The sequence below is a fragment of the Loxodonta africana genome, chromosome 14, assembly GCF_030014295.1.
Source record: "Loxodonta africana isolate mLoxAfr1 chromosome 14, mLoxAfr1.hap2, whole genome shotgun sequence".
NCBI classification, from domain to species: Eukaryota; Metazoa; Chordata; class Mammalia; order Proboscidea; family Elephantidae; genus Loxodonta; species Loxodonta africana.
In genome coordinates, this window is record NC_087355.1 from 17,087,859 (window position 1) to 17,105,028 (window position 17,170).

At 38.2% G+C, this 17,170-nt stretch overlaps 1 protein-coding gene, 1 long non-coding RNA gene and 1 other non-coding gene across 4 annotated transcripts in view; 1 reads left to right on the plus strand and 2 right to left on the minus strand.

Moving 5' to 3' along the window:
* The window catches only part of MCMDC2 (minichromosome maintenance domain containing 2), a 38,653-nt gene extending 31,870 nt beyond the window's left edge, over nt 1–6,783 (plus strand). Inside the window, exon 13 of the mRNA XM_003408337.4 lies at nt 6,543–6,783. Coding sequence (XP_003408385.2) covers nt 6,543–6,672 — 130 coding nt within the window. The 3' untranslated portion in view covers nt 6,673–6,783. The remainder of the gene's footprint in view (nt 1–6,542) is intronic.
* A 3,531-nt stretch (nt 6,784–10,314) lies between these two features.
* On the minus strand, nt 10,315–14,449 carry LOC104845729 (uncharacterized). Of its 2 annotated transcripts, none has more exons than XR_010317771.1 (4): nt 14,321–14,449; nt 11,638–11,774; nt 11,303–11,388; nt 10,315–11,116 (listed from the first exon to the last, which is right to left on the minus strand). It is a non-coding gene; the product is annotated as an uncharacterized LOC104845729 (long non-coding RNA). The 2 variants fall into 2 exon arrangements; XR_775637.3 differs by lacking the exon at nt 14,321–14,449 and adding an exon at nt 13,999–14,269.
* LOC111750128 (small nucleolar RNA SNORD87) lies at nt 11,464–11,553 on the minus strand. Its single transcript, XR_002785282.1, has one exon. It is a non-coding gene; the product is annotated as a small nucleolar RNA SNORD87 (small nucleolar RNA).
* Nucleotides 14,450–17,170: the final 2,721 nt, after the last annotated feature.

The window sequence follows — 17,170 nt, forward strand, 5'->3', positions numbered from 1 at the left end:
TTTTTTGAACTCATAATAACCATATAAACTATTATTATCCTTGTTTTATAGCTGAGCTTAAAAAAAGATTTAGAAATTCAAAGATTTATACAGTCACACAGCTAGTAAATGCTAGACACTGAACACGGGTTTTCTCATTCTCAAATCCAGCAATCATTCAAGTATGTGTATCACATCTGCCTTACTGAAAGCTCAAGGCAGATCTTTCAGGTAATCAAAACTTGTTTTAAAAAACAGAAAAATTAAAAAAAGAATGAATCATGTGGGACTCTATCAAGAGTAATGACCTATGAGCGACTGGAGTACCAGAACAGGGAGGGGTAACAGAAAACACAGAGAGAATTGTTGAACATTTGTTGGCAGAAAACTTCCCTGATATTGTGAAAGATGAGAAGATATCTACCCAAGATGCTCATCGAACTCCACATAAGGTAGATCTGAAAAGAAAGTCACCAACACATATTATAATCAAACTTGCCAAAACCAAAGATAAAGAGAGAATTATAAGAGCAGCGAGGCATAAACGAAAAGTCGCCTACAAAGGAGAGCCAATAAGAATAAGCTTGGACTACTCAGCAGAAACCATGCAGGCAAGAAGGCAATGGGATGACATATTTACAAAATTGAAGGAAAAAAAACTGCCTGCCAAGAATCATATATCCATCAAAACTGTCTCTTAAATAAATATGAAGGTGAAATTATGACATTTCCAAATAAACACAAATTTAGGGAATTTGTAAAAACCAAACCTAAACTACGAGAAACACTAAAGGGAGTTCTTCGGTTAGAAAATCAATAATATGAGGTATCAACCCAAGACTAGAACACTGGGCAGAGGAACCAGAAGTCAACCCAGACAGGGAAATCCAAAAAAAAAAAAGCAAGATTAAAAAAAAAAAAAAAGCTCAAAACAGGGTAACAGCGATGTTATTATATAAAAGAAGACAATATTAAAATAATAAAGAGGGACTGAGAAATGTAATCATACACCTTCCATATGGAGAGGAAGACACGGCAATACAAAGAAATAAAAGTTAGTTTTAAATTTAGAAAAATAGGGGTAAATAATAAGGTAATCCCAAAGGAGACAAACTATCCTACTCATCAAAATAAAATACAAGGGAAAAATAGAGACTCAGCAGAAACAAAATCAACAACAATAAATATGAGGAAAGGACAATATATAAAGAAAATCTACTCAGCACATAAAATTAAGTGGGAAAAAGAAACTGTCAACAACACACACAAAAAGACATCAAAATGATAGCACTAAATTCATACCTATCCATAATTACCCTGAATGTACATGGACTAAATGCACCAATAAAGAGACAGGGAGCGGCAGAATGGATTAAAAAACAAGATCTGCCTATATGCTGCCTACAAGAGACACACCTTAGACTTAGAGACACAAACAAAGACTCAAAGGATGGAAAAAAATATATCAAGCAAACAACAATCAAAAAAGAGCAGGAGTGGCAATATTAACTTCTGACAAAATAGACTTTAAAGTTAAATCCATCAGAAAGGATAGGGAAGGACACTATATAATGATTAAAGGGACAATACACTAAGAAGATATAACCATATTAAATATTTATGCACCCAATGACAGGGCTGCAAGATACATAAAACAGACTCTATCAGCATTGAAAAGGGAGATAGACAGCCCCACAATAATAGTAGGAGACTTCAACACACCACTTTTGGTGAAGGACACGACATCCAGAAAGAAGCTCAATAAAGACACGGAAGACCTAAATGCCACAATCAACCAACTTGACCTCATAGACATATATAGAACACTCCACCCAACAGCAACCAAGTATACTTTCTTTTCTAGTGCACATGGAACATTCTCTAGAATAGACCATATATTAGGTCATAAAGCAAGCCTCAGCAGAATCCAAAACACTGAAATATTACAAAGCATCTTCTCTGACCATAAGGCCAGAAAAGTTGAAATCAATAACAGGAAAAGCAGGGAAAAGAAATCAAACACTTGGAAACCCTGCTCAAAAAAGACTGGATTATAGAAGACATTAAGGATGGAATAAAGAAATTCAGAGAATCCAATGAGAATGAAAACACTTCGTATCAGAACCTTTGGGACACAGCAAAAGCGGTGCTCAAAGGCCAATTTACATCAATAAAAGCACACAACCAAAAAGAAGAAAGGGCCAAAATCAAAGAATTATCCCTTCAACTTGAACAAAGAAAGAGAGCAACAAAAAAAACCCACAGGGACCAGTGGAAAACAAATAATAAAAATTAGAGCTGAACTAAATGAAACAGAAAACAGAAAAACAATTGAAAGAATTAACAAGACCAAAAGCTGGTTTTTTGAAAAAAATCAACAAAATTGATAAACCACTGGCCCAAATGACAAAAGAAAAACAGGAGAGGAAGCAAATAACCTGAATAAGAAATGAGATGGCGATATTACAACAGACCCAACTGAAATTAAAACAATCATAGCAGATTACTATGAAAAATTGTACTCTAACAAATTTGAAAACCTAGAAGAAATGGCTGAATTCCTAGAAACACACCACCTACCTAAACTAACACAAACAGAGGTAGAACAACTAAATAGACCCATAACAAAAGAAGATGTTGAAAAGGTAATCAGAAAAACTCCCAACACAAAAAAAGCTGTGGTCTTAATGGCTTCACTGCAGAGTTCTACCAAAGTTTCAGAGCAGAGTTAACACCACTACTACTAAAGGTATTTCAAAGCATAGAAAAGGACAGAATACTACCAAACTCATTCTATGAAGCGACCATATCCCTGATATCAAAACCAGGTAAAGACACCGTAAGAAAAAGAAAATTATAGACCTATATCCCTCATGAACGTAGATGCAAAAATCCTCAACAAAACTCTAGCCAATAGAATTCAACAATATATTAAAAAAATAATTCACCATGACCAAGTGGGATTCATACCAGGTATGCAGGGATGGTTCAACATTAGAAAAACAATTAATGTAATCTACCACATAAATAAAACAAAAGACAAGAATCACATGATCTTATCGGTTGATGCAGAAAAGGCATTTGACAAAGTTCAACACTCATTCATGATAAAAACTCTCAGCAAAATAGGAACAGAAGGAAAATTCCTCAACATAATAAAAGGCATTTACACAAAGCCAACAGCCAGCATCACCCTAAATGGAGAGAGCCTGAAAGCATTCCCACTGAGATTGGGAACCAGACAAGGATGCCCTTTATCACCACTCTTATTCAACCTCGTGTTGGAGGTCCTAGCCAGAGCAATTAGGCTAGATAAAGAAATAAAGGGCATCCAGATTGGTAAGGAATAAGTAAAAGTATCTCTATTTGCAGATGACATGATCTTATACACAGAAAACCCTAAGGAATCCTCAAGAAAACTACTGAAACTAATAGAAGAGTTCAGCAGAGTATCGGGATACGAGTAAAACACACAAAAATCAGTTGGATTCCTCTACACCAACAAAAAGAACATCGAAGAGGAAATCACCAAATCAATACCATTTACAGTAGCCCCCAAGAAGATAAAGTAAAAGACTTATACAAAGAAAACTACAGCACACTTCTGCAAGAAACCAAAAGAGACTTACATAAGTGGAAAAATATACCTTGCTTGGGGATAGGAAGAGTTAACATTATAAAAATGTCTATTCTACCACAAGCGATCTATACATTTAAGGCAATTCGGATCCAAATCCCAAAGACATCCTTTAATGAGATGGAGAAACAAATCACCAACTTCATATGGAAGGGAAAGTGGCCCTGGATAAACAAAGCATTACTGAAAAAGAAGAACAAAGTGGGAGGCTTTACTTTACCTGATTTTAGAACCTATTATACTGCCACAGTAGTCACAGCAGCCTGGTACTGGTACAATAACAGACACATGGACCAATGGAACAGAATTGAGAATCCAGACATAAATCCATCCACATATGAGCAGTAGATATTTGACAAAGGTCCCGAAACAGTTAAATGGGGAAAAGACAGTCTTTTTTAACAAATGGTGCTGGCATAACTGGATATCCACCTGCAAAAAAATGAAACAAGGCCCATACTTCACTCCATGCACAAAAACTAACTCAAAATGATCAAAGACCTAAATATAAAACATAAAACAATAAAGATCATGGAAGAAAAAAATAGGGGCAACATTAGGAGCCCTAATACATGGCATAAACAGTAAACAAAACATTATTAAGAATGCAGAAGAAAAACTAGATAACTGAGAGCTCCTAAAAATCAAACACCTATGCTCATCCAAAGACTTCACCAAAAGAGTATAAAGACTACCTACAGACTGGGAAAAAGTTTTTAGCTATGACATTTGGGATCAGCGCCTGATCTCTAAAATCTACATGATACTGCAAAAACTCAACTGCAAAAAACAAATAACCCAATTAAAAAATGGGCAAAAGATATGAATAGACACTTCACTAAAGAAGACATTCAGGTAGCTAACAGATACGTGAGGAAATGTTCACGATCATTAGCCATTAGAGAAATGCAGATCAAAACTACAGTGAGATTTCATCTCACTCCAACAAGGCTGGCATTAATCCAAAAAACACAAAATAATAAATGTTGGAGAGGCTGTGGAGAGATGGGAACACTTATACACTGCTGGTGGGAATGTCAAATGGTACAACCACTTTAGAAATCGATTTGGCACTTCCTTAAAAAGCTAGAAATAGAACTACCATATGATCCAGCAATCCCATTTGTTGGAATACATCCTAGAGAAATAAGAGCCTTTACACAGATATATGCACACCCATGTTTATTGCAGCACTGTGTACAATAGCAAAAACATGGAAGCAACCAAGGTGCCCATCAACGGATGAATGGATAAATTCTGGTATATCCACACAACAGAATACTATGCATCGATAAAGAACAGTGAGGAATCTGTGAAATATTTCATAACATGGAGGAACCTGGAAGGCATTATGCTGAGTGAAATTAGTCAGTTGCAAAAGGACAAATATTGTATAAGACCACTATTATAAGAACTTGAAAAACAGTTTAAACTAAGAAGAAAACATTCTTTTGTGGTTACAAGAGGGGAGAAGGTGGGAGAGGGGCATTCACTAATTAGATAGTAGATAAGAACTACTTTAGGTGAAGGGAAAGACAGCACATAATACAGGGGAGGTCAGCACAATTGGACTAAACCAAAAGCAAAGAAGTTTCCTGAATAAACTGAATGCTTCGAAGGCCAGCGTAGCACGGGCAGGGGCCTAGGGACCATGGTTTCAGGGGACATCCAAGTCAATTGGCATAATAAAATCTATTAAGGAAACGTTCTGCATCCCACTTTGAAGAGTGGCGTCTGGGGTCTTAAATGCTAGCAAGCAGCCATCTAAGATGCATCAATTGGTCTCAACCCACCTGGATCAAAGGAGAATGAAGGACACCAAGGACACAAGATGATTACGAGCCCAAGACACAGAAAGGGCCATGTGAACCAGAGACTACATCATCCTGAGACCAGAGAACTAGATGGTGCCCAGCTACAACCGATGACTGCCCTGACAGGGAACACAACAGAGAGCCCCTGAGGGAGCAGGAGAGCAGTGGGATGCAGACCCCAAATTCTCATAAGACCACACTTAATGGTCTGACTGAGACTAGAAGGACCCCGGTGGTCATGGCCCCCAGACCTTCTGTTGACCCAGGACAGGAACCATTCCCGAAGCCAACTCTTCAGACATGGATTGGACTGGACAATGGGTTGGAGAGGGATGGTGGTGAGGAGTGAGCTTCTTGGATCAGGTGGACACTTGAGACTATGTTGGCATCTCCTGCCTGGAGGGGAGATGAGAGGGTGGAGGGGGTTAGAAGCTGGCGAAATGGACACGAAAAGAGAGTGGAGGGAGTGGGCTGTTAGGGGGAGAGTAATTGGGAGTGTGTAGCAAGGTGTATATGGGTTTTTGTGTGAAAGACTGACTTGATTTGTAAATTTTCACCCAAAGCACAATAAAAATTATAAAAAACAAAAAAAAGAATGGCTTGCCTTATGAAGCAGTGAATCCTAGGAAAGTTTCAATAGGGACTGAAGGAGTAGCATGGGATGCTACAGCAGAAATTCAGTTATCTGATGGGATTTTGAAATCTTAAGATTTTTTCTAACGCTGAAATTCCAAGATCGTATGAGGACTTCAGGTGGATGAAGAACTGGGAGAAAACATTCAGGATGTCTCTAAGAGATAAATATTTTTAGGTTAGGTTAATTTCCCCAACTGTATGTTTATCGGAACAGAACTTGGGAGTGTGGGGGTGGAGGGTAGAATGACAATGGTAAGCCAGAGTGGAACTCCTCTTTGTCAGGATACATGCTTTCTGGAAAAATCTATTCAAGTTAGTACAAAAAAAATGCTTTAAAAAGAGACAAAAAATTTTTTAAGTAAGAATATGTTGATTTTTTAAGGTGTGGCTAATGTTCATGTATGTCTTGGTTTGGAGCCCAAATATATATCATTTTTATATCTACACACTTGATTGGCTTTTTTTTTTTTTTTTAGAGTTTCCCTATCTGAAGCACATGCTCGACTGAACTTAAGGAATAAAGTGCTTAAAGAAGATGTGCTAATTGCAACCTTATTATTTGAAACATCGCTCACATTAAAATATGGTAATTTATTACATGCCTAATGATCACTACAAATATTTTTATTTAAACTTCAGTACTCTTGTCTATTAAAGTGCTACATATATTTTTTAAATTATTTTAAAGAATAATAAGCCTTTGTCAGGTGAGGCCTGCCTGTTTGGTTTTGAACATTTACTATTTATAGGTAATGTTATCGTTATTGGATATTAAGTTTTTTATTATGCATGGTTGTTTCTATAACTGAACTCTTGCATTGCTTCAAGAATTCTGAAAAGATTCTAAATGCAATATATGAAGACATTTTAATTAAAAAACCTTTTGCCATTGGGTCAGTTCTGACTCATAGCGACCCTATAGGACAGAGTAGAACTGCCCCATAGGGTTTCCAAGAACGCCTGGTGAATTCAAACTGGTGACCTTTTGGTTAGCAGCCATAGCTCTTTACCACTATGCCATCGGGGTCTCCATTTGCTTTTTTTAAAAATATATTTGATTGCCAAGCAGTCCCCCACAAGGGTTAGGCACATAGCCAAAGAAAATGTGGTCCTTTTGCATAACCACCTTCCCTGAATCACTAGCCTTAGTACTATGACTACAGCATTTAATTATTTTAAATGAGTGGAGCTTGTAACGGTTTTGCTAATAGAGACAGAAAAAGGCTCTTATGGGTAAGGAGAGTTATTCTCACAAAGTTCTTTGCTGAATTAGATGAGACACTGCTTTTGATGGGAGGCATCTTCCTTCAAATCAAACTTTGGTTCCAACGTCGGGACTTAAAGAATGTAACAACACTGATTCTGTACACGTGTTTAGTGTTTAATTTGCTTTTAAATTAAATTTACATTATAGTAATCTTTCCCAAAGATTCACTGAATTGACTAAATCAAGCTTTCTTGACTTTGGATCTGTGGGTGCTTAGAAATTCCTAAGAGTTTGTGAATCCCTAAATTGTACACAAATCTGAGTATGTGTGTGCTTTACACATTTTCCCCTAGGGAGATGGATTGTAAATTTATGATGTTTTAGAGTCTATGACGAATGTCAGAAAACAGTATGCGTACTAATTGTTTAATGAGAAGCTAGTTTGTTCTGTAAACCTTCATCTAAAAAAATAGGGTGAAAAGGCTAGATATATCGAGAGAAGATACTTTTAAAGCATTATGTGCAGTACAGAGAAACCTACCACCACAGAAAGGCGAAGATCAAAGGAGTGAATCCTTAAAAAGGTAGTGGGCAGGGCATGGAACCCGAGCTTATCTGGGAACGGTCATTTACTCATTTTATAGAAGGGAAGAAAATGGATACAGTGCAAGGTGGTTTGTAAATTTGGCTATATGAAGGTGAGGGGGGCTCCTTCGTATATACCACTCAAAGTCATCAGCTGAAGATGAAAGATTGGAGAAGACTGGAATATAATAGTCATTACAAGGGAGAGAAGAGCAAGTTTACTGGAAGAACTCAGCAGGCTTGCCAGGCAGTGAGTGCCTAGCCAAGGTTGATTGGGATTCATTTTCTGCCTAGCAGCCTGAGTGCAGGCACAAATAGCCAGCTTCATGCAGGGGTGAGGTTTTATTAGGTGAGTGTGGTGGAATGTTGTAGAGGGGAATGGAGTGGAAAGATTTCCAAGGGAAGGACCCTTAACTTGGTTAGAGAGCAAAGTCAATTAGAGGGAGTTGACCAGAGGTCTCTGAAATGAAGACCTGGCACACTTGGCACACTACAGGAAGTAGTGCAGGGGAGTGGGACAATTGAACTGATGGTTTTGAAGATAAGTTTGTGGTGATGTCAGTCTCACGTGCTATGGGAATGTTTGGCGAAATGGAGAAAGGTTTGGGACGCTGGGAGGTCAGGAGTTAAACAGGTCATTTATGCGGAAATCACTGAGTGGAGGAGTTAGGGAGGAAGACTGAGCCAAATGCTGAGAGCTGCTTGTTGACAGCACTATGGAAGGGAAGGTTTGTTAAGCCAGGCTGCATAACCATCACAGTAGGAGGGATTTTTACCAAGGTTAACAGGAGAAAGGTCAGGAAGCAGCAAAAGGGCAGTAAATTGGGCAAGGATCTATCCTCTAACACTAGGGTATGTGGAGTTCTGAGAAAAAGGAGTTTCCCTTTAGAGAGCCATGAGGAAAGGCAGTGTCCTCAGAGGACAAAAAACTCTCAGGTAAGCCAGTGATGAAAGGAGCAGTCACAGAAGAGTCTGAGGCTATTAAGTATTTACTGATGACAGACAGTTCTAGGGAAGTAGGAACCGTCTACTCTGCCATCAGTCATACAGCTGGCCTGCCATATTTCAGTACTCATTCAGTTCATCAGTGAAATATAGAACATAAAAACTTGACTCCTACAGCTATCAATGGTTTTTAATTACTGAGAAATGTACTATGGTGATGTCTTCATCCTGGATCACTCATTAGCCTTTATCAGGTAAAAAGATGTTTCCCTATCTTCCAATACCTCTTTCCCTACTTCTACCATCTCTTCACATCAGTTCTCAGCTTCAAAACTGTAATGAATGCTTCAATAGATCACAAATTTTAAAGTCTGCCAACTTTGAAGTTTAAAGATCACATCTTTCTTCCATTGGTCCTGGTACATTGGTATGTGCACATTTACTGAGCCATTAGTTTTAAAGTCAGCTTTAAATAATAACTATTGAAAAACTCTACTGAATAGGTTGGGACTTAATTTTCCAACTTTCATTACAGATTTTGGTTGAAAATGTGGTTTTATATTTTGCATTTTAAGAAGTATTTCTCATGACCCAGTTACACTATATTTCCTTCTTCATTTAGGGGCCACTGTATTTTGTGTTGCTCCAAATGCAGTATTCCCATTTGAACTGTATAATGAAGAATACTTAGAGCAGAGAGATGTCTATCTGACTCAGTGCCAACAGCAGCTCCAACAGTTTATTGCCACGTATGGACCTGGACCAGCTATTTTCTCCAGCGATGAATAAGCAATCTGAGGAAAATGGTTTTCTTCAGTCCTATTTACATAATGGAAAAAAGTTTGAGTGTATGAATATGATTTTGAAGTAATGCTTAAAGTAAAACTGTACATTACAATGCCTTAAAAAAAATAAGATTATGATGTCCTCAAAAGTAATGGCAAATAGGGGAATAACTAATCCAAACCCCTAAAACCAATAGTAGAATTTTTAAAACTGAAGAGAAACTTAAAACTTAGAACAACATGATAAAAACTGCCAAGGAAAATAAAAAACTTCAGGTTAGCCAAGCATTACCAGTGGTGAGCACATAAAAGAACAAAGCATGTTGCAAAACAATGTGAAAATACTTTTATGATGTAGTTCACTCAATTTGTCGCAAGATGGCAATAACACTTTAAACTAGAATGTTTACTTACAAATTATGACTTTTTAGACTTTAGAGTGTCACGTGCATTATATAAACATATTCTAAGTTTTAAAAGTTCTGAATATGTAAGTCAGGAAAAGTCTTGCAAGTTTCCTATATTTAAGCCAGGTTAAATGAAAAATATCATTTGCATTGAATCAAGAAGCCAGTAATTTATGAATTGGCTCTTTAAATCTAACTGACTACAAGAATGGAACAAAGTTGGGGGAAGAAAAATTGCAAGCCCAGTCTTCATTTTTGAAGAAGGTTATTTATCTGCTTAAGGTAGGGGCATCAGTAGAAAACATACTTATCTTACAAATTGTTTTTGGTTTTCACTTCTTTAAATCTTTAATATTCTTATTCAAAAGCAAAGTATAATTACAAAACTGCAATTTTATTAACAAGATATTACCGTGCTTCAATTGTTTTGAAACTGACACTTTGCAGAGCTTAATCCTAAGCTGGGCAGTTCTCCCACTCACTCTCTATAAGATCGACAAGTAATTTACTATTTTATTTCCTAGTCATTCATTCAACATGTATTTACTGAATACCTAATAGTGTCAGGGACTATACAGCTACTGAGTTTTCAGAAGGCAAAGCTCATTTTTAAAAACAATTTTTTTTTTTACATATTACAATTCTGTTCTTAGTGCATAGGTTACAAAAGGAAAAATCTTTACTAATGGGCAATTCCACTGCTATTCAAAATTAATAGGGTTAGAATATTTCAATGAGCTGTCTTTCAGGTATGACAGCAGGTTTTTACGGGGAGGCCAGATAAAGATTTTTTAGTTACGTAGTATGGAGTGGTTAGGACCTCTCCAGAGAATCACCACCTACAAAGGAGCTTGTTACTGACAAAAACATTATATCCTCAAAGTACATTATAAACAAGTCTGACTAATGACTATGAGAATGGAGCTGTTTAAAGACCTGAGATATATTTTTTAAAAAAACTTTATTGCCAAGCAAATAAGATATGAAGCATCCAAACACGTATTTTCTATATATTATTGTGAAATAAGGTTATCAATGTCAAATATTTTCTTCACTTGCTTCTATTCATGTCTTCATGACCAAGTCTTCATTTTTCCTTCCCAAAATGTTATATGTCACACCTCAAAAAAAGAAAAACCACAAAAATCAGAAACCAAAAGTAGAAAGCATCCTACACTTAAAAAATGAAATACCTTTGGAAAAGGAAATCAGACCCCTCACACGCAAAGGCATTTTTAAGAGAAAACGGCCTCAGCCTTCTAGAGTTTATCAGTACCTATGAACTACTGATGGGTGTGATTGCTTACTTGGTTGCTTGTTTAACTTGAGGCAATGAAGAATTCTTAAATACCATGGTTAAGGACCTGAACATTCATCCACAGCTACCTATATGCTGAGGAGACAGAACATTTCACCAACTTGAATAAAAAATTACGTACTTCAATAATTCACATAATCAATATAAATTACTGACACCTCAGTTTCAAGATTATTTTCTTCAAAGAAACCCTCAGATGGGTAAACGGCAAAAAGTAATTTAAATCATCATTGTGCCAGTTATTAAGCCTATCTATGTACAAAATACACATTTCAGGTATTGTTCTCCAGGTACAATACCCCCCCAAAACATGCAATAACTTACATGTAACTTTTGCTTCTACTTGAAACATGCAGTTATGGTCCTAGCAGTTTTTTCATGGCCATTCTCTTTGACAAATCTTCAGAAAACATTTATCACGGTGACCTTTATACATCTTCAAAACTCAGGCTTTGTTGCATCTGGAAATTAAATATTTCCTTGTGATTCTCATTTGTAGTTCACATCTGTTTGGCACCTTATATGTAAGGAGTGGTCTACTCATTATTAAGAACCATAAACAATCACACTTCATCAACCTTCCTGACTCCCAAACCCCTCTACCAGCATTGAGATTATACAGTAAAGGAGTAATTTTCTATCTGTTGTTCAACACATCTCTTAACAGAATAAAGGAATATACTTGCTGCTTAATTTTGGTAGCCAAAATTGACAAGCCCAAAAGTCTATAATGATTTGAGTAAGTCCCTTTGGTCATTTCTGGCTTATTGTGAAAAGTAAATCTCCAAAATGCTAAAAAAGTTTCTATATTCTCGTTTTAGATCTAGATAGTATGCTCAACCTTAAATGCTTTACTGAGCTTATATCAAAGTTACAGCAAGTTAGGTCCTTGACACTGCACAGAATTACAAGTACCTATTATCCGAGAGTTTCTGGTGACTGAGTGTATGATGTTTCCAAAGTTACACATTTCTAAGTTTGCATACTGTGCTTTAACAGTAAAAGTAAAGTTTCTGGGGACTGAGTGTATGATGTTTCCAAAGTTACACATTTCTAAGTTTGCATACTGTGCTTTAACAGTAAAAGTAAATTCATAAGAGAAAAAAAAAAAATTTTTTTTGTAACTATACAGTTGTCCCACATTTTACTGACTAATCCATTGCCATCTACTCGATTCACAGCACCCTAAAGAATTCCATAAATGGACCTTTCCAAGCTGGAAATGGTAGTCATTACCTTAGCCAAGAAAACTGGTATAAACATTTATAGTATCCTTCACTGTGGCAGCATGGATTTTTAAGACATGATGTTCCTAATGAATACCCGGCCATTGATTTTCTGCCTCAGAGTTTGACAAGAATGAAATATGAGCTAGGTTAAAGGTTATATAAAAAGTGTGCAGACCTCCACCTAAAAGCATTACATGGCAAACCTAGGAGGGTTTCAGTTCCGGGATATGTTATGTTGGCATCATTACTGGACACAGTCCTACAGAATTAAGTCCCAAGATGCCTAAGCACGCTTAGGTACAGTAAAGGGCACGGTCAGGGCCACAGATCATGTCCTACGTACTCCAGAAAGATAAATCATTGAACCAGGCAGCCACTGGGAATGATTTATGAAGATGTATCAAAAGCTGGACCTGGCACAACAATTTATCTTTCTCAAGTCTTGAAATGCTAAAATATTTCACATAATCAATATGATAAATAAAAACTACTGGTTTAAAATATGCGTCAAGGAAACTGCGAAAGTTACATAATTGTATTTTTAAAAAGCTCAAAACAAGAAAATGAACATTTAGAGGCACAAAGGTACAATTTAACCATTTTCCATCCCACTCCCCCTAAAACCCAAGGGACTGGTGATGAACACAAAACTCAGCTGGTGAGTACCTCTGGATGGGAGGCAGGGGTTGGGTTGTGGTATTGAGGCCAGTTTTTAAATGGCTTGGTAGGTTTGCTTATATTTATTCTTACACTTCAGAGCTTATATTCATTACCGATATTTTATCATTTGAAATTTTCAAGTATATCTCAACACTTAGCGATGAAAATAGAACTGAAGCCACTTAGGCCTCAAATCAGTAATATTCAGATATAAACCACTTTAAGCCATCACATTCCCGCTGTTAACAACTGGCTCAGATGAAGCAATGTATCCCTAATTTTGTGGGGGTGGGGGTGAATCACATGAATAAAACAAGTCTCATCAAAGAGGCAATCGTTCATTTTTTGAGTAGGTAATAAGCTCCTCTAGTCTCCCGGCTGTTGAATTTCTTCTGTATCACTTCCAGAAATTCACCTCTATGTACACACAAGTTTCCACATGGAGAGCAGGCATTTAAGACTTTAGGGTCTTCTCGCATACTGCATCTTCAATACCTAGCGTTTAGAGCCAATTTACAGTGAAACATCCAGGAACAAGGGCCGAAAAGCAGTAGCCGCCCAAGAGTCTTTTCTCCGTAGTCCGTCAGCTGTGTTCTATTAACATTCAAAACAATCACAGTCAAGTACGGTGGCCTTAATATTCAGGAGGTAATCACGCCCCTTTATAACATGCCCTTTTATTAAAGAAAAATGCCCACTTGAGGGAGCCAGCAAACTTCAAGGCCGCACATACAGGTTTACTGGGCACACAGGGCATGAAGCCACTGGTCGTTCCTTCCAGCCGCGTCGGGCTCACCTGAGTCACAGAAGGCCCCCGATTAGTTTGCGGCGAGGACCATCGAAACCGGCGTTTATCATGGAGAAAGATTACCTAAGACTTGCAGGTGGAAACTCAAAACGCGACTGCACTGATGGTGCGCAGGTCGCTTTGGCACCCAAAGGGAGGGAAAGCCCGTTAACGAGTCAACAGGGACGAGTTCCCGGGGCCACCGCCCCGCGCCCTCCGAAACGACCGGGTCGGTCTCGCACCCACGGCGCGGGAAGACTCGAGGCAGGCCATGGCCCGGGCACGGAGCCGGGCTCGGAAGAGAAGGAACTAAAACCGCAGGGAGTCCCACCTTGAAGAGCCCGGCTACCGGGCCCGCGGGGTCTGCCGCCGACGCCCCGCCGCAGAGCAGAGACCGCCTCCAAGACCCTTCTACCTCGGCGGCCGCACGGAAAAGGAAACGCCCCGGTCCCTAAAGGCACTGAGGCGTTTCCGGTCTAGCCCCGCCCCTTCCGGGGTCAGCCCCGCCTCTTCGAGCCTGGCGCGCTGTAGGTTGGGAGGGTGTTGGGGCGCGCCCTCGTCGTCACCCTCATCGTGGGGCCCCTTTGCTGGCCTTGGCCCAGGTGAATTTTATATGGGGGAGCTTTGGAACTTCTGTGGAAGCTTTTAAGACTCAGGAGTGTCTCATCAAGAGCTATTTGCATTGAATATGCGAATATTCAAATATGACCATCTTGTAATAGGGTTACAATGAGTCGAAATCGACTCAATGGATTTGGTTTGATGTCTTGTAATAATACAAATGATAGAAAATTCTCGAAAAAGAAGGGTCTCCTATTCCTACTACATTGCTTGATCTTCTACTCCCTCATAATTTTTGGTATTTAAAAAACTGGTGGTAATAAAAAAATGGACAACCCAAATTCAGAGTAATCGTTCTAGAATCTACCCCTGCACACACACAGAAGAACCAGTTGCCAGAAAAAAGAGAAGCTGTTATATTTTTTCTGTAGTATATAAATAAGCTACCTTGTTATTCTTTATAATAATAGAGTTTTTAAATGCTATTTATATATAAATGTTTCTTAGCATTTATAAAGCAGTTACCTACCTCATTTATGAGCATGTTCTGTTATGATTTTCGGTCTTTGTATTTTATTACTCTTTTTTTCTCTTGATCATTAACTACTGATTGCAAAGCAGTAAGCTTGGTGCTGGAGGAAACAGGTCTATGATCTTGCTGCCACAAAGAATACACATAAGAGCATGTAATTAACTGAATCAGTAAAGAACAAGTCATCTTTCTTTTAAAAATTAGGAATCTTAAGAAACTGATAAAAAACTCAGTACAAAATGTAAGTTTGCTTCAATTTTCAGTCAGCCAATACTTTTATATAGAGAGAAATCCTTTTGTAAAGTGAGCATAATATCAATTTGTTTTGCTCGGTTTAAATTTTCATACTATTTCTGTTTGCTGAGTGATTTACAGGGGTTTAAAAATCTTTTTGGGGGGCCCCACATAAAACCTGTTCCTTCTGTCAGGTAGTGGTTTATGCCTTAGCCTACAATCCCAAATTCTGTTTGCTGTCTGGATCTTACTGCACAACCCATATTTGCAACTTGTGTATCCACCTCCCCCTGACCTTTGCCTGTGACTGTGTAGGCAGCCTTGGGAACCACATTTACAGAAAGGTGCAGAGGAGGGTTAGATTGAATGCTGAATCTAAGATGCTGTAGCCACAATTAGGCAAGTTTTGGATGCCACTGAGCCCAGGGCCATATGAAAAGGAATTGGAGACCAACATGGACACTTTCACTAGCACAGTGTTCTCCAGAATAACTCTCCAGTTTGTTACAGCTTTCTGTTGCCTCTCTCTGAAGGTGCTCACATGACATTCATCAACCTCTGCTAAAAAGAGATACTTGAGCTGGAAGGGTAGACTACGGAAGGGACCACCTCCTTAAAACTTAATATGTTCTTTCTTCAGATTAGATGCAATTAAATTCCATAGCTAAAATTTAGGTGTTCCTAAAACTGCACAGCCATCTATTTACAGATGATCACTTTAAGTTCGTAAGTTCAATTGGCTTTCAAAAATGAGAAGTACTTTGTTTCATATTATAAGAGATCCAGAGATAGGTGATTCTAACTTAAAAAAAGAAAAAAGTTGCCACCTAGTCAGTTCTGACTCATGGTAACCCCATGTGTTGCACAGTAGAATTGTGTTCCATAGGTTTTTCAAGGCTGTAATCTTTCAGAAGCAGATTGCCAGGCCTTTCTTCCAAGGCCCTCTGGGTTCAAAGTGCCAGCCTTCAGCTTGTAGTCAAGTGTTTAGCCTTTTGCAGCACACAGGGACTCCAAGGTTACTCTAAACCAATCGAAACGCAATTGCCTTGGAGTTGATTGACTTACAGTGACCCGTTGTGTTACACAGGAAAACTGAGCTCCATGGGGTGTACTCTTTACAAAAGCAGATTGTCAGGCCTTCAAGCTTTTGCTTAGTAGTTGAGTATAAACTGTTTATGTCACCCAGGGACCTAAGGTGGCTCTAAAACCAACAACAAAATCAGTTGCCATCAAATGGATTCCAACTCATGGAGACCCCATGTGTGCTGAATAGAACTATGCACCATAAGGTTTCCAGTGACTGTGACCTTTCGGGAGTAGATCCCCAGGCCTTTCTTCCTAGTCTGGTCTGACAGACAAGGTAGTGGCAGTGCATGAGGTGCACTGGCCAGGAATCCATCTCAGGTTTCTCCATGGGAGGCACGAATTCTACAACTGAACCACCAGTGCCTCACAAATAAATGGATAGCAGATCCATGTGTGTTGATCAGGAAACTTTTATTTTCAAGATATATTAAATTTAAAAGGCTAGGTGCAGAAGATGTTTAGTAAGATCTTATTTTTGGTTAAATAAGAAGAGCATACATGTGTATGATTGTCTAGGCAAAGAGTATTTTTGAGAGGCTACCAAAGAAACTCTACAATGCATTCATCTAGGGAGTAAAAACTAGGATTAAAGGGGAGAGTGATCTTTTTATTTTATACCATCCTATACTGTTTGCAGTTTTACTATTTGTATGCATTGATTTTATAATTAAATTAAAAACTAATTATTAAAATAGTGCATTTTCTCTTCAGGCTACAAAAATAGACCATTTCTCCATAGGGCGAGGAGAGTGAATGAGCAGAATTCTA